This window comes from Lutjanus erythropterus, chromosome 10 (assembly GCF_056507025.1).
Source record: "Lutjanus erythropterus isolate fLutEry1 chromosome 10, fLutEry1.hap2, whole genome shotgun sequence".
Taxonomy (NCBI): Eukaryota; Metazoa; Chordata; class Actinopteri; order Lutjaniformes; family Lutjanidae; genus Lutjanus; species Lutjanus erythropterus.
Window position 1 is genome coordinate 5600498 of NC_139326.1, and position 23977 is coordinate 5624474.

At 39.5% G+C, this 23977-nt stretch overlaps 2 protein-coding genes across 3 annotated transcripts; both read left to right on the forward strand.

Moving 5' to 3' along the window:
* The first annotated feature begins 487 nt into the window (after window positions 1–487).
* Window positions 488–5721, forward strand: LOC146319903 (transmembrane protein 248). 2 transcript variants are annotated; one of them, XM_084728004.1, is made up of 7 exons: window positions 488–662; window positions 1128–1318; window positions 1497–1752; window positions 1849–1948; window positions 2836–2977; window positions 3064–3204; window positions 3968–5721. In XM_084728004.1, exons 2-7 carry the CDS (start codon window positions 1145–1147, stop codon window positions 3986–3988), a joined length of 834 nt encoding a protein of 277 aa, XP_084584130.1. In that variant the 5' UTR covers window positions 488–662; window positions 1128–1144; the 3' UTR covers window positions 3989–5721. The 2 variants fall into 2 exon arrangements, with proteins under 2 accessions (XP_084584130.1, XP_084584131.1); XM_084728005.1 differs by lacking the exon at window positions 488–662 and adding an exon at window positions 803–959.
* A 282-nt stretch (window positions 5722–6003) lies between these two features.
* On the forward strand, window positions 6004–23066 carry morc2 (MORC family CW-type zinc finger 2). The gene is made up of 28 exons (XM_084728006.1): window positions 6004–6216; window positions 6655–6855; window positions 8110–8163; window positions 8296–8330; window positions 8420–8488; window positions 8641–8731; window positions 8833–8941; window positions 10946–11105; window positions 11250–11361; window positions 11509–11634; window positions 11726–11805; window positions 11890–11972; window positions 12095–12180; window positions 12820–12960; window positions 13050–13204; window positions 15443–15571; window positions 15670–15775; window positions 15965–16097; window positions 16182–16265; window positions 16562–16810; window positions 17583–17825; window positions 19865–19984; window positions 20310–20367; window positions 20456–20594; window positions 20680–20847; window positions 21407–21500; window positions 21727–21915; window positions 22050–23066. Exons 2-28 carry the CDS (start codon window positions 6788–6790, stop codon window positions 22116–22118), a joined length of 3150 nt encoding a protein of 1049 aa, XP_084584132.1. The 5' UTR covers window positions 6004–6216; window positions 6655–6787; the 3' UTR covers window positions 22119–23066.
* Window positions 23067–23977: the final 911 nt, after the last annotated feature.

Genomic DNA, 23977 nt, shown 5'->3' on the forward strand with positions numbered 1-23977 from the left:
ACAGAAGTGAAAATGTGTTTAGGTGAACCAATAATGTTTAGATGCTTTTAAAGAACTTTAAATTATTCATTTGATATCTCACCAAAATGGCCATTGTGAGCATACTGTATAGGAATATAATAATCTGAATAATTATTAATAAAGTGCAGAGAGCCACAGTGAATCTCTCATTAAATTGAGGTTGTCCTTGTTAGCATCATGGTCAGGGTGCATTTTGGTGGTCAAAGGTCAAGGCCACCATGACTTCATGTCCGTCCTGTTCTTGTGAACCCAATATATATATATATATAGTTTATTTATGTGTAAAATTATACTGCCTGTATAATATATAAATATTGAATAAAAGTTGGCAAAAACGGCAGGTTGTCATTAAAAACATTAAGATGGTACTTTGGCGCCACCCAGTGGTCAAACCCCTGCGTTGCAGCACCCGGCGCACTTCCGGCGCCGTAACATTCGCGTGACTCACGTCCTGGTCGTCGTCATAGCAATGCGCTGTCGAAAACGGACGGCGCTGTCGTGTTGTTATTTTTGTGCCGCTTTAAGTGAACTTTAAACATCTTAAATGTCGAGCTCGGGTTTACTTACCACCGACAATCTCATGTATTTCTGTGTTTTACCTAAACTGCAGACGTGATCGGAGAAGACTTCTCAAATTCAAGGTAAGACGTTGGATTTCAACCAGGTAGCAACATCACAATAACGGTTATCAGGTAGTTTGCTGATACCAGAGGCAAGTACACGTCTCCTGTTGGTCTGTAGTCTGTTTGTACATGGATTTAATATATGCTGTCTGTCGTACTGCAAACACTGGTTCTTTGCACAAATAAGGGCGTCGGTGGAGAGGTGATTTTCTATGATTATCAATAATTTCAGAAGTGTACATCTAACTTCTAGTCTAGTGCTTTGTTGTTGGATATCTACAAAGTCACAAGATATATGCCAACTTAAATACAAAGGTAACAGTTTGTTTAATGTTGTATGAATGTCTTTATGCTGAAAAAGTACATTCACACAGACATACGTCTCAAAGATTGTTCAGTCCTTCTGAATTACAAATGAACAGTGTCCCCTCACTGCCAAAAGTGGACAAAAACTTGATGAACTTAACTCTCCTCTGTTCACAGCTTGTCACATCAGGTGAATGTGGAGTTTGAAGATGGGTTTCTGGCAGCCGGTGACTAACCTTAGAGATTATGTATCCCAGAATCCTCCAGGGGTGACATTTTTCTTCTGTCTGTTGACTTTGGCTATCTCGTTCATCTGCCTCAGCTCTTACAGCTACACTCACACTCTGCCTAACCCCGACATAGCAAAGGTAAAGACTCATTGGTCCAAATTATGAACGTTTTCGTTTATTGGACTTTGCAACAAACTATAGTTAAACACAGGAGCATATGAAAATATTTGGTCACAGTTGTTGTAAAGTGACATTTTCTGTGACTGCATTTCTGTCTGTCCTGGGACAATATTGATGTGCTTTATTCTTCTCTCAGGACTGGAACCACCTCCTGTCTTCCTTATCACGGTTCCAGCTGTGTGTGAAAGCCAAAGCAAATCCATCTGAGCTTGTCTCACCAGTCCCCTCTCCTCTTGTGGAGAGTGAAACTTCAGCCGTCTCTACAAAGACTCCTTCTGTCACCAGTTTGCATCTCAAGGTTCCTCTGACTGTGACTGCCAGTTCAAACAGTGGCTCTCTGAAAGACCTCAGTCTACACACAACGTTACGAGCAGAGCAACTGCTTCTTGGAGGTTTGACTTGCAGTGAATTGGTTTTGTTGTGAAAAAAAGTACAAGTATGTGTATAATCATAAATTCTCACTCATGGTTGATTGTTTTACTCCCCAGGCGATGAGACTATTAATGTGACAGTAGAGGTTTTGTCTGGAAATGATAACTACACCTGCCTCACCATAAGTGCCCCAACACAACTCCTGCCTATGAACCCGTATGTATTAATCACTGATTAATGTATTAATCAATGTAATATTGGTGGAATTTGCTTTTGATTTTTTGTTTCTAAGTTTCCTTAATTTATATCACCAACTTCTTAGGTATATAAATATAACAGCATATAAGAGCCATTGTAGGCAAAAAAAAAAAAAAAAAGAAATTACAGAGCTAGGGGAGGGGGGTAATTTTCCAAGAAAGATTTACTAAATTTAAGTTGTAAATATACTAGAAAAAAAAATGGATATTCTCTTAGATTAAATTAGTAAATTTATGAGAAAAAAAACTCACATTTACAAAAAGAAAGCTTGAATATTCTCTGAGATTATGAAGCCATACATTTGTGAGAAAAACTCTTAATTTATGAGGGAAAAAAATCATAAAAATGTTTTTGTCAAGGAACCACACTGCATAATTTTTCAAGGTTGGTCCACATCCTCAACCTCATCACACCACAGATGTCGCCACTTGTCATGTATCACGCCTGCAGTGGATGTTGTCACCTAATCAAATTATACTTTATAATCAAATTTAGCAATAAGGAAAAAAGGCTACTTGGGGATTGATTAATTTGATGATCTGTCATATTTTGTCTTGCCGTACCACAAATCCCATTTGAATTGCCTGTAGATGAGCCATTTCCTTGCATCTATCCATTCTGCTGTAGTTTTTGTCACCTCATCCAAATCCCTACATTATTTTGTGTACAGCTGATTTGGATGAGGTGACAGCTTCAAAACACTATTTTTCCAAGTTTCTGCCGCTAAATTTGGGACTCTATATCAAACCTACAATGTCCCTAATATGCCACCTTAAAAGAATGGCTGTCAACTCATGCATGGGTCATTTCTGTGTGTTTTTTGTGCGTGTTGTGTGTTAATGAAGACTTCCACCAGAGTGCCCTGCATCTGAGAAAAATATTTCACTCGTCTACGTGGAAGCAAACAACCAGCCGTCTACAGCGTCACACACCTGCTACAGTCTACACTCAAAGACTGACCCTACGCTCACAATCATGTTAACGCAGGTACACATACAGTATGTCAAAGGAACCTAATCAAGTCAGATACCCTCCTGTAATCACGTCAGTCTTTCTCTACTTTTATTCTTCAGGAGGAGCAGATCGTGGCAGTGCGGCATCTGATGGAAGTCAGTGTGTGTCTGATAGGAGTTTGTTTGATGCTTTGTTTTGCTGCCAGTCTGACACATTCACTCATGCGTCGCTACCACTGGAATGGACTGGACGTACAAAGTGTAACTGTCATTTCCTGTATTACCACACCACCATATAACAGTATCAAATATATTACTGCTAATTGTAAAATTACTATAGTAGGACTGGCATGCATGAAATATGCCATATAGTTTGTATTCACTTTAAAGGGATAGTTTGGACTATTTGAAGTGGGGTTGCTGTGGACTGGGTCAGGAGCAAAATGTATTTTAACCGCTTAAAAAAAGGCTTGCCATCACACAGCCTTTTCTGATGGGAATCTGCTGTTTCACTCAGATTCTGTCATGCACTCTCAGCACAACCAAAATCCATTGGCGAAATCAGTAATTTTACCTTGCAAAGCACAGGAGTTGCTGGTTTACCACTGTCTCAACTGGTTAGTTAGTATTATTTTGTGACTCTGGTGTTTTAAAAGGTTAGTTCGGATACACCAAAATCACAGGTTCTGGTGGAAAAGTAACTCCCGTGTTCTGTGAGGTAAAATAGCTGAGTCTGGTTGGTGTGGAGAGAGTGATACTAGGTATATATGATACTTTTCTTGTTGGAAAAGGCTTTCTGAAGGTAAGGTAAAGTGGTGAAAAATTAGTACATTGCTTAACTTTCGTGCTGCTTCTCCTGCTGTGTGTCAGCAGTAGGTAATACACTGGCTATAGATAAATACCTCATACAACCCCATTTCAAATAATCTAAACTATCACTTTTAATCAATTTTCTCTCTGTGCATGAGTTTTAAACATGCAGATTGTGTTTTAACCTAACCTTACTGCTTTACTTTTTTTTCAGGAGCCCTTGATTGACAGCTGAACATTTTTCTTCCTCTGCATCCTGATGAAATCAGTAGAGAGAGAGAAGAGTGATATATACTACTACCTTTACAGAGGCATCCCACCAGATTTACAAAAGAAACCAGTTAACACATTATGAGTGGTACTATCCAGCGTGTGAACAGTTTGCAGACTTAACATCTTCTGTGGCTCTGGACACGGCTTTCTAGAGCCAGAGTAATGAACCCTGGTGATGTCATCAGGGTTATCTCAGCTTGGATTTGCAGAGTACCTGTTTATGTAGGATACAGAGATTTTCAGGTTTGACTCATGCAAGGGACTAAAAGTCAGGATATTTCTGCTTCTTCTGCATTGGTTTTGACTGTTTTTAATCAATCTCTCACAAGTTTCCCAACTTGAAAGTGCAACACTACATCAGCAGGGCAACCGTGCTGAAATATGGAGGCTGAAATATTATTCAGTGTCCAAGTGAGAAACATAGTTGTGATGGAGGAGGATATTTTGTAATGGGACTATGGTGTAATGGGGACAATTGGTCTTCTATTCTCTGCTCAGTCTGTTATGTGCCGTTCATCCCAGGAGCTACTGGCTTTCTTTGGCATTGTCTTGTCTACTTCACTTCCCACATTTCCCAGAATTTCTCTCAGTATATTGCAGAAAATGGACATTAAAAATCTAAAATCTAAATCTAATATCTTTTAAATATCTGTTAAAATAGTAGTGTTAATATACTGTATTCCGATCAGAAGATGTTCTGTGTTTTTACTGGACCAAATGTCTTTGGGCAAACTGGGCTAGTTTGCCTGTTTGACTATTTCAGTTTACATATCTGTTACCAGATCTGCAGACCAACGGTTGAAATATTCTTGCATATGTTATGTGTCATATAAAATGCACAGCAGTAGAAACTTAAAGAAGTGTGTGTTGAAGAAACATTTAAATGTCTCTCAGTCCTTACTAATTTCTGAATTAACAGTGTTTAGGTGAGAAGGAGAAAATGTGTGTAACATCTGCAAAGGTTGCGGTGACACAGGCCTATTTGTTATATTTGTTTAAAACTCAGGACCAGCAATAGAAGAGGGACATCAAATTTGGACATCTGAAATTAAACTTGTGGTTTTAATGTTTCTGTTGTTAATGATTAATGTTGCAGTGTGCTTTTTCATGTCAAGGACCCACACAATAGAGGCACATTTGAACACTGCCCCCCACTTTTAGAAAACTTTGTCTGAGCATATGCTCTGCGAGTATTATTTTTTTAATGTACAAGATTTTTACAGTTATTCAATACACCCAACCTTGTTACTTGCCATGTTGTTCCAACTTCCAAAACATGTAAAATATCTATTCCTCATTTTGCTGTGGACCCCTTACAACCCACTCAAGGACCCCTGTTGGTCCCAAGAGACCAGTTTGGAAACCATTGCCTTAAATGACTGTTTCCAAGTAACTGTTTTTTTGAGGGTTTTGAACCCTGGAATCAGTTGGTTTCAGTTATTTTTAGTGTTGTAGCTATGGAAATCAACTTGCAGACTTGAAATGATCTATTACAGTGTACATTATGCTTTGTTTATCATTGTCAAAATTACATTATTGTGCAGAAATAATGAAAAGGTGAACCCATCACCAACATTTTAGATAATGGTCATGGTACTGATGTTTTCTGACACTGTTGTTGTCGTAAGTAGTGAGACAAGCCTGCATTGTCAGTAGTTAATAGTTGACAAACACAATAAACATTGTTCTTCTGTTTTTTTCGTATTTTTATTGATTACAAATAACAGTCTGGTAAGACATAACACATGTAAATGAATTACAAATGATGAGTACATATATTTATTATTAAAATATAAAACATAATATTGGCACAAAAAAGAAAACGTAAATTAAATCACGCATAAATAATAAACAATATTTTAAATTCAAAATGCGTTTGTTTTTTTGTCCAAGAGGTTGCCTGATGCACCGGTATGTTACCTAGTTCACGTTAAAATGTCTCCTCCAATCGTCGCTAAGGATGTTTACACGGTGCTTTCCTATTGGCTGAGTGTAGAAAAGCAGAGGCGGGGTTTGTGCAGTTCAGAGGGAAACCCAGTAACCAACGTCGAAGTGGATGGATCCTTCGCGGCCTGGATGACTGTTTCATGTCAGAAGAAAGCCAACGTAGCGTTATAAAGTACTTATTCCTCCGCGGACGGATTATTACACTAGGGCGAAGCCACTACAAAGTCTTCGACGTATGAAACGGTCTGAAAACTCACTTAATATGGCTGACGTCAGCTACATGTTTCCACAGTGTGAAGCTAGCTAGTTACCGCTAACGCTAGATACATCATAAACACTGTAGAAAACGCTAATATCCGTTAGCTGTATACGTTAGCCTGACACTAAACGTTAGTAACAGTTGCTGTATAACGTCTGAAACGTTTCTGTCAGAGCTAGACCAATAACTGACTGTTGCTTAAATACACGGATGTTAAAATGTTGCTGTCTTCATCGCTAACACTTTGCCTAGAGGCGCACTTTGCTCTTAACCATTTAAGTGTGTTGTTCCTAAACAGGCCTCCCACGTGGTATCCTTCATGTGGGGGGGAGGCTTTTCAATAAGGCGCGGGTGTTAACTGTCCCATATGACTTTTCCGCACCTGCTGATTTCAGATCATGTCCATGGTGTGGTGTTTGTAGGTGGATACACCAGACCTGGCATAGTTTTCTCCCCCTCTTTGGGATGGCAGCTCTGCACTAGAGCTCGACTGGACAGGACGAAATCAAACAGGAGACCAGGAAGTAAACAGGAAATAACTGTGTGTGTGTGGTCATGGCCTACTCCAACTACAGCAACCTGAGCAGGGCTCAGCTCACCTTTGAGTACCTGCACACAAATTCGTAAGTACCAGCCTGCTGGTAAATAGTATTAACTTGATATTGCACATTATTATGATAAGTAATATGAAAGACCATCAACTAGACATAGATAAAAACATATCACATCATGTAATTATTTTTGCAACACCCACAGGTGTCTGGAAAGGTTACAACAGATTAAAGCTCAAACATTAATGTCTGTACAGATACACCTGAACATCCCTAAACCAGCTTAACGTGTTATTAGAATAGATGATCAGGTTTAATCCTTTATATTATGTGACACTTGTAATAGATATCAGTTAGCTTCAACTGTTTTGTGGTGTGAGTGTGGTTGGACATATATGGCATTGTTATTTGTGGGAGGTTCTCTGCTGAAGCAGTCATTATTCGTCTGAAAAAAAATGTACAGAAGTCACACCCTACACAAGTCACATGTGGAGTGCTGTAGTTCACAATGTTCGCTGTCATGTATTTTAAACAAGCAGTTGCATTTTTGTCTTTGCACTGGAAAAGTTAGATCTAAGGTTCCTCATCTTGTCAGTGCTACAAGTACACCCAAACATTTTGTTGTGACTTAGGCTGACCGAAAAACCCAGTCCATGTTTGAATAGACTGGTGCACCAAGTCAACACATTTAGAAACACATGATGATATCACAGCCTGGACTCATTTCCAAATCCACTGCTGAGGGATTATGCACAGGTCTGGGAAGGGTTTAAACACAAGGGCAGGACTAAAACAATTAGTGCTCCTTTTTAATCATTTACCAACTAAAAATAGCTGGTGAGCTTGAGTTGGGCTTTTGCCATTACATTTGACACTTTATAGACAAGGGTGCCATTGTTAAACTATCAAGTCTTGATTCCTAAGATCCACCGATCATTGTTTTTATGCCCTGACAGCTGTCATAAATTTAGATTTTTAAATTCTTCTTTAAGAAGGTAGTCTATATGGTATCCAGTGTGATATAATGGTCAACAAGCTCTGCGGTGTTGCTTTTTTCCTGCAAGTAGGCAAGGTGGAGAGAGAAGCAAATACTAGGAGACGTGTACCAGGATTTGTTGTTTTGTCACAACAAGTTGTTGTCAGTAAGTGGTAATAGAGAAGAGATTCTAGGCACAAGAAGATTAAGGGCCCAAGCCGAACAGAATCAGATCCTGACACCAAATATCTCTTATAAACTTTTTCTGACCACCTTACCTTGTTAATTAAAGGTAAATCTCCTTTAATAATCAAGTATATGAATTAATTTAATTCTTGATCTGTTTTAAGGACAACCCACGAGTTCTTGTTTGGAGCCTTGGCAGAGCTTGTGGACAATTCAAGGTATGCCCAATGATTTGCAACACTTCCTGTAATTGTTGGCAAATTCTGCAGCCTGGAGAGCTTACATCTGCCTGATATCTTTTTCCTGTAGTAGAAGTAGAAAGTCTCATAGTTGGTTTATTTCTTTCACAGAGATGCCAACGCCACACGAATAGACATCTACACAGGTACATCTCAGAATAGCTCACACACTGAAGCATACAGAGTTGCTCATTGTTCCTGACATTTTTCTTTAATGTTCCTGCTTTGCTGACAGAAAAAAGGCCAGAGCTGCGGGGCGGCTACATGCTCTGTTTTTTGGATGATGGTATTGGAATGGACCCGAGTAAGTGCACCTGTATAACCAAAGTTGTCCACTCAAACTAGTTTTTATTTCATGATTAAAAGTGCATTGTGTGGGTTGAGTGTGAGGTTTTCTGGTGATGTATGATGTATTCTGTGTGGGAACCATGAGGCTGAACTCCTTTCTTTTATTAGATGAGGCAACCCATGTCATTCAGTTTGGAAAGTCAAGCAAACGTTCCCCTGAGTCCACTCAAATTGGCCAGTATGGAAACGGACTGAAATCGTAAGCCCTTCACCCAGTTCTTGTGATTCTGACATTTTGCATTTGGTGCCCTAATGTTTGAGTAATTTCACATATTAAAATGCCCATGTCTGTTTTCACAGCGGCTCTATGCGTATCGGGAAAGACTTTATCTTGTTCACAAAAAAGGGCAGCACGCTGACTTGCCTTTTCCTGTCGAGGACTTTCCATGAAGAGGAGGGACTGGATGAGGTCAGAGTCAACTGTTGTTGGATGTCATTGTTTTTCGGGATAGATACCAGTAACTTGATTACTAACTGTGCTTCATTGATTAATTGTTTGAATGATTAAGTAGAGGCTTGCCACGCACCAAAGAACCTAAAAATCAAGTGCTAATAATAGTTCTGCAGATTGAAGAGTGAGCACTGCAGTTTTACATCTCATCAGGTTTACTTTTTTTGTGATCAGATCTTTTTAATAATTAAGCTATGTATTGTGAATGCACATAAAAAAGTGGTGTATATTACACAGCCTGTATAAAAATCAGTCCATCAACAGGTGGCAAATTCATTATGATGCTATGTCCATGCATATTGTAGAGAGGATGCAGTTGTATGCATTTTCAACAAACTGCACATTTGATGTCCTCTAGAACATGTGGATTTTTTTTCCAAAATAAACTCAAATAGATATGATAGAAAATTGCAGGTAGTCTGAGCTTTTCTGGAGTTATGAGGCTGCAGCTTTACTTGCTTGGTGTAGTGTTCATTATTACTTACCCTCTGTCTCGACCAGAAGCAGGTCAGATGTGGTTTTCACTCTCACACCTCACACTACAAAAATGGTTTAATTTTAATCTATGCAGCTATCTGCACTAGTTCTGCACTGGCTTATGTCTCACAGGTACAACTACGACCTGAGGCATTTATGTACGTGTAAATCTGTTATTTTGACAAGGTTGATGCCCAATTAAAAGGCACTGAATAAATACGTTTATTTACAATATGCAATCTATAGGCAGATCACAGTGTGCTCTTTAGCCAGAGAGCGGCTCCAATAATCCTAAAGACTCCATCTTCACATTATTCAGCAGCTGAGAAGTAAGACAGAGGAACTTTTCTTTTGCAGTGTTTTTTCATGGGCAAACTAATCTCCATTGTAGATTTACTACCACTTGACAAATTTACTGATAAATTTACCTTCTGCTCTGATCGTCAACACCTGTCTGTCCTGAGTGCAGCCACTGCTACACTCTTTTGCTCAACCACACACACCACACACATGCGCACACACACACGCATACACGCATACATGCACTCACACTGACATGCTTATGCCACAATCATATGCATCAAGTTGATGGAAAAATAGATAAGGATTATTCACACGTATCAAAGGAAAACTGCACACTGCACTGAAAGTTTGGCTGCTTATCTGCTGCTGATGCTTTTAAAAGGAGGACAAGACCAACCAGTAAAGATAGAAGTTTCAGTGTAGCGTGAACTGTCATCATGCCAATATGATGCTGAAGTGATATTTGCGGCCTAGAGGCACGGCGTTAACCTGTGCCAGCTATATGAGATAATTACCTATTGACATTTTAATAAACTTTTACAAGCAGTGAGAGTTGTTATTATCTTGTTCATTATATTTTTACAGAGATTTTATCGTAATGGAAAAATTGCATTTATTGCATTTTCTTTGCCACACAGCAAAGAAAGTGTTGTAAAACTATATTTCTTCCTTGTGCAGTTACTCAGTCTGTAAACAAATATTGTATGCCATTACTTATCCGTGAAAGAACTGAAAAAATAACTTTTTGCCTAAATTACTTGACTATAATTAGGGCTGCACAATTAAGCGCAATATTATCAAAGTCACAATATGGCCAAGTGCAATATCCAAATTGCAGAAGCTGCACTTTTTTTAATAAAGGAACAATCTGGGACAAAACGGCATCATAATGAAGTACTGTAGTGCTACAAAGACGTCCTTGCCTACAAAGCATGTTTGTTTGGTACAGACACCAATGAATGTCACATCATCATGATTTTTTTTGTCAATGGAAATAAAAATGTTGATGCAAAAATCATCATATTGCAGTTTCAGTCAAAATAATCACAGTATGACCTTGTTACCATATCCTGCAGCCCAGTCGTTAATATATGTGAATAAGGCTGCTGCTGATGAGATGATTTGTTTGTCCGTTATATTTTGTTTGACCTTTTTATATTAAGATGTTGATCCTCTCTCCAGGTGATAGTCCCCCTCCCCTCCTGGGATCTCAAAACCAAGGAGCCTCTGACCGCTGACCCAGAGAAGTACGCCATCGAGACAGAACTGATCTTCAAATACTCGCCTTTTAAAAATGAGCAGCAGCTGATGGAACAATTCAGCAAAATAGAAAGTAGCAGCGGTAAGCACTGAATGTGTGTCTCCATGTAAAGAGATTAACTTTATGATATATGTCATTAACTATTTCTTTCCAGTAAGCATGAGTGTTTGGGAATTACATGGCTGATATTGATTATGATGCTCACTTTTGGTATTTTTTTCAAAGGTACTCTTGTGATCATCTATAATCTGAAGCTGATGGACAACAGAGAGCCAGAGCTGGATGTAGAGACAGACCACCAGGACATACTGATGGCTGGAATAAATCCTGAAGGAGTGTGAGTATAGTCGTCTTTATTTAACCATTGTATTACTCATCCATGGTGAAAGAAATTATATTTTGTACCATTAACTTTATTTGATGTTGATTGTATTGATCAGAAGTGTTGTGAATGTTAATGGTCATGCCCTTCCTTCTCTCACAGGAAGCCAGAGAAGAGGTCGTTCAGAGCGTACGCTGCAGTTTTGTACATCGACCCACGCATGAGGATTTTCATCCAGGGACACAAAGTCAGGACTAAGAGACTGTCCTGCTGTCTATATAAACCAAGGTAATATGATAGTAACTCCCTTATACTGTGTCTGTAATAATGTATTCCGCTGATGAGACTTTCATTAAAGAGTTTCTTGTTCTGTTAACAGGGTTTATAAATACTCATCGACTCGTTTCAAGACTCGTGCTGAGCAAGAAGTGAAGAAAGCAGATCACCTCGCTAAGATTGGTGAGTCTGTGGTACATTATGCTTTTGTGTTGTTACTCCCACACTCTCATCAGCTTTAATAAAAATCTTGTTATTTATTTTCAGCGGAAGAGAAAGCCAGAGAGGCAGAGAGCAAGCGCATTGCTTTAGAGGCCAGATTAGGAGAGGACCTGTCAAAAGATTCACGGGTGAGCTGAAGAGGACGTTGGTCAATTTGTCATGTAAACACGGTGCACAATTTAATCTAAGGCTGTTATAATGTCTCAGCTGACGTTTTTCTGATATCTTTGTCTGTCTTCTCTTCCTCCAGGCAATCCTGAGAAAGGTTCAAGATTCAGCCATGATGCTTCAGCGGGATGCTGACATGAAGAAAAGGATTCTCGAAGCCAAACAGAAGTATGATGCTCTCGTATAGCAACATATAGACGACCACATTGTAAAGTTATTTCTCCTATTTACAGATTTACAAACAGCTCAAATTTGTTTCTGTTTCACACTCCACCATTGTCAGGAAATTAAGAAATTTACCATTTTAACATTAGTCATTTTTGATAGGGTTGAGTGAGTAATCCACTGATGATATATGGCTATATTATACACAGTAAAATGTGTCAATATTCGTACTCTGAGTGGGTGGGACTTAAACTGGATGTTGGTCGGACTAACTAATAAATTCTAAATTCTAATTATTCTAATAAATGATAAACAACTTGTGATCAACGCATATCAGTTTCAGGCATAAAGTAAGAACTTCCATTTAGTCCCACCCATGTCCTGTTAAGCCCCGCCCATTCCAAGTATGGAGACGGGTGATTTAGTTGGTTGAACAGATACAAATGAAGCTCTCACTCATCCCTAATTTTTGTACAAATGTATCATCTATATGTTATGTTTATTCTCTTTTCCTCCTTAGAGCTATTTTGTTGAGTTGGACAAATTTTTCATGTTACTATCCTAACACTTTGAATCACTTTGTTTTTACTGGGCTTTGTTTATTTGTTTCTGACCAGTATCCAACACTTTCTTGTTCCTCAGAGCATTAAAAGAGCCCAAGGAGTTGAACTTTATATTTGGGGTAAACATAGAACAGAGAGACCTGGACGGGATGTTTGTGTACAACTGCTCTCGTCTCATCAAGATGTACGAGAAGACGGGGCCCCAGCTGGAGGGAGGCATGTGAGTAATGTGCTCATGGAGACTGAAAAGTGACAGTGTTTGAACGATTAAGAAAGATGTTTTACAGTTGCATGATTTCTGTGTTTTAGGGCCTGTGGAGGTGTGGTAGGAGTAGTGGATGTCCCATATTTAGTACTGGAGCCTACCCACAACAAACAAGACTTTGCAGACGCTAAGGAGTATCGACATTTACTGAAATCCATGGGGGAACATTTAGCTCAGTACTGGAAAGACACTAACATTGGTAAGTTTCTCTGAATTGCCAGATTTCAGTTTGCCACCAACACCTGATCTGCGCAGTTCAAATAAGAAAATCATCGACCTTTATAAAATTTCAAATGTCAAGGTTTTCAAATCACTCTGTTCCAGTTTGTAGAAAAAGTTTCATGTTGAAACTCTCCTCTGATAAACCAGTCAGTAAAGATATCACAAATCTAGAAGAGCATTTCATAAATGCAGACCTCTGCCAAGGCCAGTAGGCCACTCTTCTGTGATGTGCAAATGTGAAAGCACAAACTTCAGTCTGACAGTTCACATTAGTGAGTGTGATTAATGGCATGATATGTGTATATTTACGTTTCCTTAGTCACACCTTAGTCGAGAAAAAAGTTGTGCAGTTGTTGTTGCAGTTGTGGCAATAATACAACTGTGGTGATGTTACAATTGTATGATTTTTCTCATGAACCATTGTCCCCAAGTGTTCCATAAAAAAATAAAATAATGAAAAATGAATTCTTTCACCATGTTTCATGACAATCACGCCAATAGTTTTTCTGTAATTCTGCTGACAGACAGACAGTTGGACAAACGGAACAAATTTAAACTGGTTTCAGGTTTTGGATAGTAACTGAAAAACTAATTAAGAGAGTAGCTACAGGCACTAATTACAGTTTATACAGACTTCAGCCCTCTTAACACAACAAGAAGGTAAAACCATATTAACCTTTTGAATGGACTTAAACTCTTGTGCCATCCTCACACACAGTCAGTGATCACTTTCTTGTGGTTTCCCTTGCTGTCTGGCGTTTCTGTCACTGTTGTCCGCTTTCATCACAGTGAGTTTTGTGACTTGTGGTCATTTTGAGACTCTATTTGTCAAGTTTACAGCCTGCCATACTGTTTTTTCTGCATTGCTCTATACAATGACGCAGCTAAAACAAAAGGAGATGCAGAGATTTGACTGAAAAATGCAAGTCGGCTCGAGGTCTTCTCAACAGAATAGTAAAATCATCAGTGCCTTTGTTTTTTTTCGGGGGCACCTCTAGTGTTCGCAGAGCTGCAGTAAGAGACAAGTACAGAAGTGTTTCGAAAAAGGCAAAGGGACGCAGGCTGTAATCAAATCCACAGCCTCTGCAGAGGACTCTTTGTATTTCATCAAAGAGCACAACTGTCTGTGTGAACAGCGCTCAGTTGTGTAGTGCACCTTGCTTCTCTACTGCTGTCTGTGTCTGCGTGCACTAAACAACACACGCGTCAAGCCCAGGCAGCACGCCACGGTGTGCTCTCTGACCAATTTAATCTGACACACAGTGATAGATGAATGAAATCTGAGCTTCTTTGGAGCTATTTCATACCTGTGAATGAAAACGTGTGTTGTAGGAAGGCTGTTCACTACAATTTAATCAAGACAGAGAGAACTTGGAGCTGCAATAGAAAAGAAGAGAGGAGGAGGATGCCACAGCATCCAGACTGTGGTGTTTTAATAATACTTTGCAAAGGATCAGAGTACAGAGCTTAGTAGTAGGCTTACAGTGGGTCAAGAAAGCGCATCCATTTTATAGGGCAAAGACACAAAGGAGACTGAGTCATGATGTACTGAGTGCTATTAGAAGTTGTCCCTCCAAAAAAGGACAGCTGTGTGTTCAAGGATGAGTAACCACTTAGTCTCTCTTTCCCAGGATATGTCAGGCCAGTTTATACAAGCTACAAAATTCAACATGTAATTTTCCCACTACATGATCCAGTATATAGTAGTGAAATTAATATTTTAGTCAAATTGGATCTCAATCATTGATTAATGTTACATTTTCAAACTGCAATTGTCCATCGATACTTTAGCAGGCTGTTCAGATATCAATATAATATACTGACCCCATTGAAACATACATAAATCATAATTTAAGAAGTCAGTCAGGGATGAACAGGACCATCATCTGGGGTAATCTGGATGAATGGACGAATAGATTTTTGGACAGCTTATTATTAGAATAATGTAGCCGGTGAAATTTTCTGACTTGTATGAGATTGAGCCTCACACAAAAAGATGAGGACTTGATTAGTGAGAAAGCAGAGTTTCACTGTTCATCTGAGATGGGCTCACATAAATCCAGTTCCCAAGCAGTCCTCGTTCTGTTCCAGGTGGGAGCACTTACTTTTTGTATCACTGTAAAACTTTCTCTGTTGTATGGATTGAGTTTAAGGATGAAATATGCTGGGCCTTTTTCGGGAAAATTAGGAAATAACATCTCTGTGTCTTATGCAGCTCAGAAAGGCATAGTGAAGTTCTGGGATGAGTTTGGATATCTGTCTGCCAGCTGGTCTGCGCCTCCATCATCAGAGCAAAGATACAAGAGACGCCGCGCCATGGAGATACCACTTACTATTCAGTGTGGTACGTTGCAGATCCCTGAATGCACAAAACTCACATTCACACTCATACTGTATCTTAGGAAACTTACACTGACCTCTGATTCTCCTCTTTATTTTCAGATAAGTGTTTAAAGTGGAGAACGCTGCCATTCCAGATGGATGCTGTGGACAAACGCTACCCAGACAGTTGGGTGTGTCTCATGAATCCCGACAGCAAGCAGGACAGGTACACACACCGTGAAAGTTTTATAGGATAGGATTGCACTTGTGTAATGACAAATAGAGATTTCAATTCATTTCAATTAAAGTTGTAAGTCACACTATAGTATAAATTTAACTGTGCAAAACGGTGCTCTTTTGCGATCAATACAGAGTTTCTTCATGCTACATATGTCGTGTATTTTATGTTTTTTAGGTGCGACGCTCCTGAGCAAAAACAGAATTTGCCATGTGGTGTCCTGAAGAAGGACAAGCTGACAGCTGAAGACAAGCAGAAAGAGCTGGCAGAAAAAATCAAACAGCAGCAGGAAAAACTGGAGGCCTTGCAGGTATCTCATCTTTCCCTTCTCTGTCACTTTCTCTCACTCTTTTGTGCACATCAGGACATAATAAATTACATTTTGTCCCATTAGAAAACCAACACCATCAAATCTGCAGCAGATGTAAAGAAGCTACCACTGGAGGTCAGCATGAAACCAACAGAGAGCTCCTCTCAGGTACAAACTCCCATGTACTGTGCTGCTTGTGGTTTTATAAACTTTGAATTTATCTAATACCAGTAATTTTACCAGTTTATACTCGTAATATCACTGGAAATAAGGGCAATAATGGGAAACTTATCATACATAATATGTCCACTCACACTCAGAATATCTCAGAATATGCAGTCATTTATAGAAAGTGTAGAAAAAATGAGAGAAGATAGTGTATGAAAAGTTTTTTTTTTTTTTTTTTCATTTAAAATATATTTGTGTGTGTAATTTGTGTCTTTATTTCACCTGGTTCATTTCAGGCAACTAGGTCCTCTGAAAGGTCCACAACACGTCCACGCTCCCCGCCGCTCCCAGCTCACCTCAAAAACGCCCCGAGTGGCCCTCCACCTCGTGCAGCTTCTCAGCGCCCCACCCGAACACCACCTGCCCCTGCGCCGCCCAAAGTTGAACCATCCAGGTCCAGAGCTGCAGCAAAGCCTCCTCCATCTGCATCAAAGCCTGTACCCAAAGCTATTGCCAAAACACCCCCACCCAGCCGCAGCTCACGGGCAAGTCACAGGTTTTTGAAATATTCCTCAAACACCGCAAAGTACCAAGAGATGGTTTTTAATAGGTGTTTTTAGACTCTTTGAAGGGGAACTCCCCACTAGGGAGTTCCCAGAGAGCTACACATCTGCAGGGATGTTTTTCTGGAATAGGAACCTTAAGGTGATGTAAGCCAGTCAGCAGTTGGTAGAGCAATGTCACTTCTGCTGTTTGTTTTGGGTTTTATAGTTATAATGGAGTTTGAAAGGAGACACTGCAAGTTTAGTTTATAAGACTGAGTCAAAATCACATTATGTTTCCACCGTCGCATACTTGATAAAGCCTGGGCTTCACTGTCAGTCCAGTTGTCCATGTTTTATTCCATTTAAAAAAATAATTCTTAGTTGTTTTTTATGCTTAAAACTTCAACTTCGGTTTTTAAAAACGGCAAATACTGGCGCTGCATTGGCTCATGTGTTGACCAGTCAACATATACTCACGTTTGGACCAATCAGGGTGCACTTGGGTCACTCAGAGTACCTCTTGTGGTGGGGGAGAACCTACTCTGAAGTAGGAGGTAAAAAAAAAAAGTCCCTTGAAACTCCATTCTAAGAACTACAATTGTTCATACTTCCTATGGTGTGGAAACAGTAGAAAAGAGGGGCGGGGATCCAACAGTTCGTAGAAATATGGACAGGTTCCTCCTGTCCAAAAAACACCTAAAAATGGCTGCATGTACAAGTTAAACCCAAAAAACTGGTGTGAAATTGTTTTGATATCTGTCTCCTAACACAGACTTTGTCAAAGGCATCATCAGCCAAACCAGCAGCTGCTGGACAACGCAAGAGGATCATAGAGCTGGATGACAGTGAGGAGGAGGAAGAGGAAGAAGAAGAGGAGGAGGAGGAGGAAGGAGACAGTGAGGAGGAAAGTGAAGAGGAACTGCAGACAAAGAAATCCAAGATGGCCGCAGCCGTCGCTAACCGTGGGAAAGTGGTAGAGAAGGCCACGCCTCCCAAACGTGGCAAGTTGGACGAGGTAAACACACATAATCCACGTTAGAGTAGACTTTTACTTTAATACTGCAAAATATACACACATACAGAATAAAATGGCAGCATCAATAATGATGCACAAACTATACACATGTTAAACTTGATCTTGTGAATCAGCCTGCATGTGTTACTCTGGCTGTGCAACGTGCTGTGATGTTGTGTACTGCTGTCTTTTCTGCTGCTTGTTGCCTTTCTGCCTTCCCTTTGAGTGTTACTCAAAATCTGGTCTGTTGTTTTTTTAGTATCTGAACATAAATTGCAACTAAAGTGTAGTAATAAAGGCACATGTTGTTCCACGTGTGTATATATAGGCCGTAACTGCCCATTGCCTTTTATCATGTTGAGCCACATGCAGAAAATGGTAAAAAATGGAATGGAACTATATTCAGTTTTAAAGAATATTAGTACTTTAACAAAATGTTTCATCAGCCCTTTATGCAGCCTGTTCAAGGCAGGACTCTTGCTTTGTTTTGTCTGCCTTGCCATTCTGTATAAAAGGTACAAGCATGCAATGGGGTGTCATTTTTGTCCCAGCTCTGATCTGCCAGCAGAGATAGTAACAGAGCCAAATCTATGTCCGTGTAATAGGGTGAGCTGGCAGGATGGGACACAACACTGTTGAGTTACATGCTCACTGCTGTTTGTGATTGTGTTTTTTAAATTGCTTACTTATTCCACATATTTATTATGCAGAGAGCATAAGACACAGCGCAGAAGAAACACACTTTCCAGATGCAGCATATACACTCAAATACAGGCAGGAGAGCAACTCTTATCCCTTCCACTGATCATCAGACAAGCCGATCCTTAGCTTAAACTTTGTTGCAGAATCAGTGATGCCCCATTTATTGAGGAACACATAAAAAGCTTTCATGTTATAAATCAATGAGCTCTGTAATGATTTGGAAAGAACGAAAGAGCAGAATCGCTTGTTGAACAGTGCAGTCGTCACTTAAGACTCCAACAGTGTTCTTTTGTGTTACATTTGCTAATTTAGAATGTCGGCTGTCTGAGATCACACACTGGGGCGGTTTTGCAGCAGCATTGTTTGGTTCAGTGTAAAAAAGGTGCAAAGGCAAAGGTGGAGTAATGACGAGCTTCCGTTGTGGCAATATTGTGCAATCTGTGGACTATCATCTGGGCATTTAAGGTGCTCTAAGTGATACTGGAGAAAGATAGTTGATTGTTTACTCTCATTTCCAGGTTGTCAAATACCACCAACCCAAAGCGTTGCACTGCTTAAAGAAAAGGAGTTTTCCTCTAAAGACATTGTACATGTTGGAAGCTAGTTGCTGAAAACGTGAAGACACAGAGAACTATGTAGTCCTGAATTCTGCAGTTTGACTAGTAGACATTTTGTTAACGATTTCTGCGTTCAGGATTTTTTGAGCAGGGCTGAAATGTGGCTCGGTGACGTGCCAGAGCCATGGTCCCCCAGCTCTATTTAAGTCCCACAAACTGACACACAAACAATGTCTCCCTAATGGTCCGTTACAAATGTACCTTCAGCGACTCTCTCAGTCCACATCAGCCCAGCAGTTCACTTCAGCTTATTGCAGTTACAACAACTGACACAGAAGAAAAAAAACAACAAAATACCCTGTTATCCTCCTCTTGCTCTGGTGGCTCAAACATGTCTCGACATGTCCAATAAAGCTGCTAGATAGAGCGTCCGTGTTTCAGGTCATTTTCAGGTCATAGTGGTGTTTGACAGACAGCAGAGTGGACACAACCCCAGCATTCCAGAGCAGAGAAAACTGCTTATTTTTTCATGATTTTGAGACCTAATTTTATATATTTAGAGATTTTATTAATCATTCAAATTTGGCTGGGTGGCTAATAGCACATTTCTCAGAACACACGTATATTGTTGTTTTATAAGATCTTTAGTTTGAGTTTCCTACAGTGTTTGGCACAGATATGACTCATATAGTAAGGTAAAGATGGAAAGGCAGGCAGTCCTGGATGGTCAAGTAGGTAACTGAACCTCCAATCAGAGCCCCTCTGCTGTTGACTTTGCAGGTTAACACACACTCACAGCCTGAGAAGAAAGGAGTTTCTACTCCTACACGGCAGACACCAACCACACCAACATCTGTCTCTAAACCCATTTCTGTGCCACCGCATGGAGCTAAAGCAAAGGTAGCTTTACTTGGTTCCTCTTTCTCCTACCCTCAAATAAAGCTGAGCTGCATCTGCTCTCTCATCTTCTAACAATCTTGAAATTTTTTTAGCCAATCTGGGTGTAGTGTCACATTATTATTCTCTCGTCCAACACTCTCCTCTCCTGAAACACAAGTTGACATCTTCTTCTGTAACTCTGCAATCAAGCATGCCCTTTTCACTCAATGACTGGGACTTTCATATTTTTCATTAACAGGAATGTAAATCTTTTCTTTTAGCCTCCTTTTCACTAAAACATTTTTCTCTGACTGTGTTGGTGGTAATGATTGTTTTGTTTCTACAGGCATCTGAGAAATCTTCCCAGCAGGAATCAGAGAACGACACTAAAAATGCTCAGAAAGGTGAGATGACGGACTGCTTTACACGTGTAACACACTAGAAAGCCGTAAAATGAGGAGGAATATCAATCTATGTGTTTATTTTCCACAGATAAGGGTCTGCTGGTTGAAGTACGTGTCAACAAGGAGTGGTTCACAGGCAAAGTCATCGCAGTGGAGGCGAATAAACAGAGTGTTCGCTGGAAAGTGAAGTTTGACTATGTACCGAGATCCACCCCGAAAGATCGATGGTAAGAGAGAGTGTCTGTGTTGCTGCATTCAGGACACTTTTTGTTGACATGATAATTAATATCCTGTTCTTGTGTGTCTGTGAAGGGTGTTTAAGGGTAGCGATGAAGTCCGGTTGATGCGGCCACCATCTCCAATCTCTCAGACACCTGACACCCAACAGGAGACGGAGAAGGGGCCGGCACCCATGGAGCCAGACACGACTCAACCAGGAACCAGTCGAGAGGTGACTGATAGTCTGGTCACCATGTTGAGGTGAGCTGATCACCACGCACTGTGTAAATAACAACAACCAGGGCACATTCTTTATTTAAAATCCCATTTTAGTTAGTGCCACCTGTAGTTTTTAGGTTAACAGTAGACTCGTTTGACATTAATTGCACCTTGCCTGGAAAGTAGACGTGAGCAGGCGGTGGTGACAAAAAGCTGCAGTCAAGTCAGGCAGTTTCCAGCAGTCTTCACAGAATATACTGAAAATGATGAATGATGTCACATCCTGTTAGATCAGCTGTAGGCTACCTGTAGTCTGCAGACCATGTTCATAACCGAAGAAATAAAATGCGTTCTTGATCTATGATGAAGTTGAAGTAGAGAAGATTCCCCTTATGTCCCATGATCCGTTATTCTTTTGTCTGCTTTGTGAAGCAGTTGATAAGATAATATAAGCTCAAAAGTTATTTGTCAAAAAAATTGCTTAGTTAATTAACATTAAAAAAGAAATATAAGAATGCCAAAATACACTAAAGTGGGGATTTATTTTTTATTTAGTCTCATATTACTGTGGTGTGGCTCACTGTGCTGTTGATGTTCACAGGACGATGCTGCGTTACTTCTTCCCTCCTGCTTTTCGGATCCCAAAGGATGATGTTAACAGCATGACGGCTGAGGAGTTGGTGGCCTTCCCTTTGGTGAGATGGATAATAGAGGTTTAAATAGATTGATCCTTTGGCTGGAATTGAACCTCAAATCAAAAGAACAAAAATGTAGTTTTGAATTTAAAGCAATAACACGATCAGAGAATGCAGCAGGAAGTAGAACCTGTCTATCTGTGTGTGTGTGTTTTTTTTATTATTATTACTGTGTTTTCTTGTCCTGTGTAATGAGTATTAATGTGTTTCCCTCTCTGCATTTTAGAAAGAGTATTTCCAGCAGTATGAATCAGGTCTCCAGTCGTTGTGTAACTCGTACCAGAGCAGAGCTGATGCCAGGGCCAAAGCTGTTGAGGAGAAGAGCAACATTAATGAAGTCAAACTGAGGGAGGCAGACGAGAAACTACAGAAACTACGAACAAACATTGTTGCACTCCTGCAAAAAGTACAAGAGGTAAGACTTTATCTGCAGTGGTTCAAAGTATACAACTCACCCTCACCTGTCTATTAAATGGAATCTTTGTCATATAAGTACCGCTGTTTTTTATAAATTAGAAAGTAAATTTAATTGCTTTTTTACACTTTTAGGACATTGACATAAACACAGATGACGAGCTTGATGCCTACATAGAGGACCTCCTTACCAAGGGTGATTAAAGAATACAGAAAAGAGAAATATAAAAGAGAGACGAGGACATGCACATTAACAGACTGGCAATTTTCATTCCAGCCATAACTTGCTGACGGCTCCCTGAGGACTCATGTGTATGTATGGAGTTGGCTATGAATATTTGGGGATGTTTTCATTGCTGATCCCTCCCTTTGAGTCAGATTGTCATAAGTTTGACCTTTTTATTTTTGATCGTTCCAGCGTTTAGACAGCACCAGTGCATTCTTTGATTTGGGGCAGGATCTCTGGTGGTTGCTGGGTAGCCCTCTGGGCTGCGGTTTTCTCTTTAGTCCTTTTTATATACCTGCTTATATACGTTAATCTATGTTTAAGCCATCCTATCCTGATCAACCTTTCAAATAGTTTGTGTAGGTTTAATACAGTTTATGCTCCCTTTATATAGTCGACTAATGTCATTGCTGTAACAAACTGCAGACTACATTTGTTCCCCATTTTGGTTCATTGTCAAGTGAGAATAAGACACGCCGAGTGTGCACAGCGCTGCAGCCTGTACTTAAACATTAACTTTTATTTTTCTACACTAAAAACACTTCAGTGTTGCCCATTACCTTCATCCATCCTGGTCTGAGAGCAAACCAGGTTAATATTTTACGGTTGGGTGCTGCGTCACACCCACAAACAAGAACTACTTACTGGGTTTTATCAGTATGAGTATTCCCTTATATCCCTCCTGAATTTAAGCTATGACTGTTCTGTGTTTATTTTTGGAAGAAAAAAAATCTCATTTAAATGCAAAAGTTGTGTGTTCATAATTATTTAGTGCCTGTGTCCTTCCTTTTGAACAGATTTTTAACATGTCATGGAAATGTTTTATTAAACGGTGCATGCTTTCTGTCTTTTTGTTCTGATTGGAACAAAGGATTCTGTATTTTTGACAAATCTTTACTTAGAACAATAAAACCGGTTCAGCAACACCTTTGATGAATGTATGTCTGCTATTTTGATTCATTTGTATATGCCAAATAACAAAGTATTTGTTAGTGCAGTGGGTCTCAACCTTTTTCTGGCATGCTCCTTTTCAGAAACCAAATAAATTTTTTTTTTTAAATCAGTCATTAACAATGGCAGGAGAAGCAACTGATCAAAAAAGGATCCAAGTTGAATGTTAGTCAAATAAAGGTCACCATGACTGCGTCAGCAAATTCTTCCCTACATAAATCATATTCATTTTGGTTTCACTTCATATTTTTCTCGTGGTCATCCATGTCTGTCCTGCAGTGGCTTGATGCCCCACAGTTTGAGAACCACAGAGCTTGTGGGAAATTTACACTTTCTATAATCTTCAGTAGAAGTTAAAAAGCAATCCATTAAATATTAGTTCCAGTAAATTTTCCTGTAGCTATTTATTTTTAAGGTTTACAGTCTTTCTGAGATTTCTTCCACCATCTGAGTAAAACAAAATTAAAAAAAAAAATAACAAAAAATAATTCAACAGCAATGTTTTTTTTTAACTGTTGACAGTATATTGATTGAATTACCCAGTATTCAGGGGCAGCCTTTCTTAGATGAAATGTTGTTGTTGTTGTTTTCTCTCTGGTGGACGTCAGTAACTGATGATCGAGTGCCTCTCATGGCTAATACCAATAAGATAACTGATGATTTAACATTTTTGTATTTTAAAAAAGTTCATATAACCTGTGCTTTATGCAAGTTATATTATATATTAAAGTTTATATTATACATGATAACATTATTATTACATTATTGCATTCCTTTTTTTCTTAATGTAAATTTCAGTGGTGTTAGAAATAGATATCCCAAAATCTAACAAGTTACTGTTTTCATGTCATTTGAGTGAACGGACCCGTCAACAGGAAACGGGGCT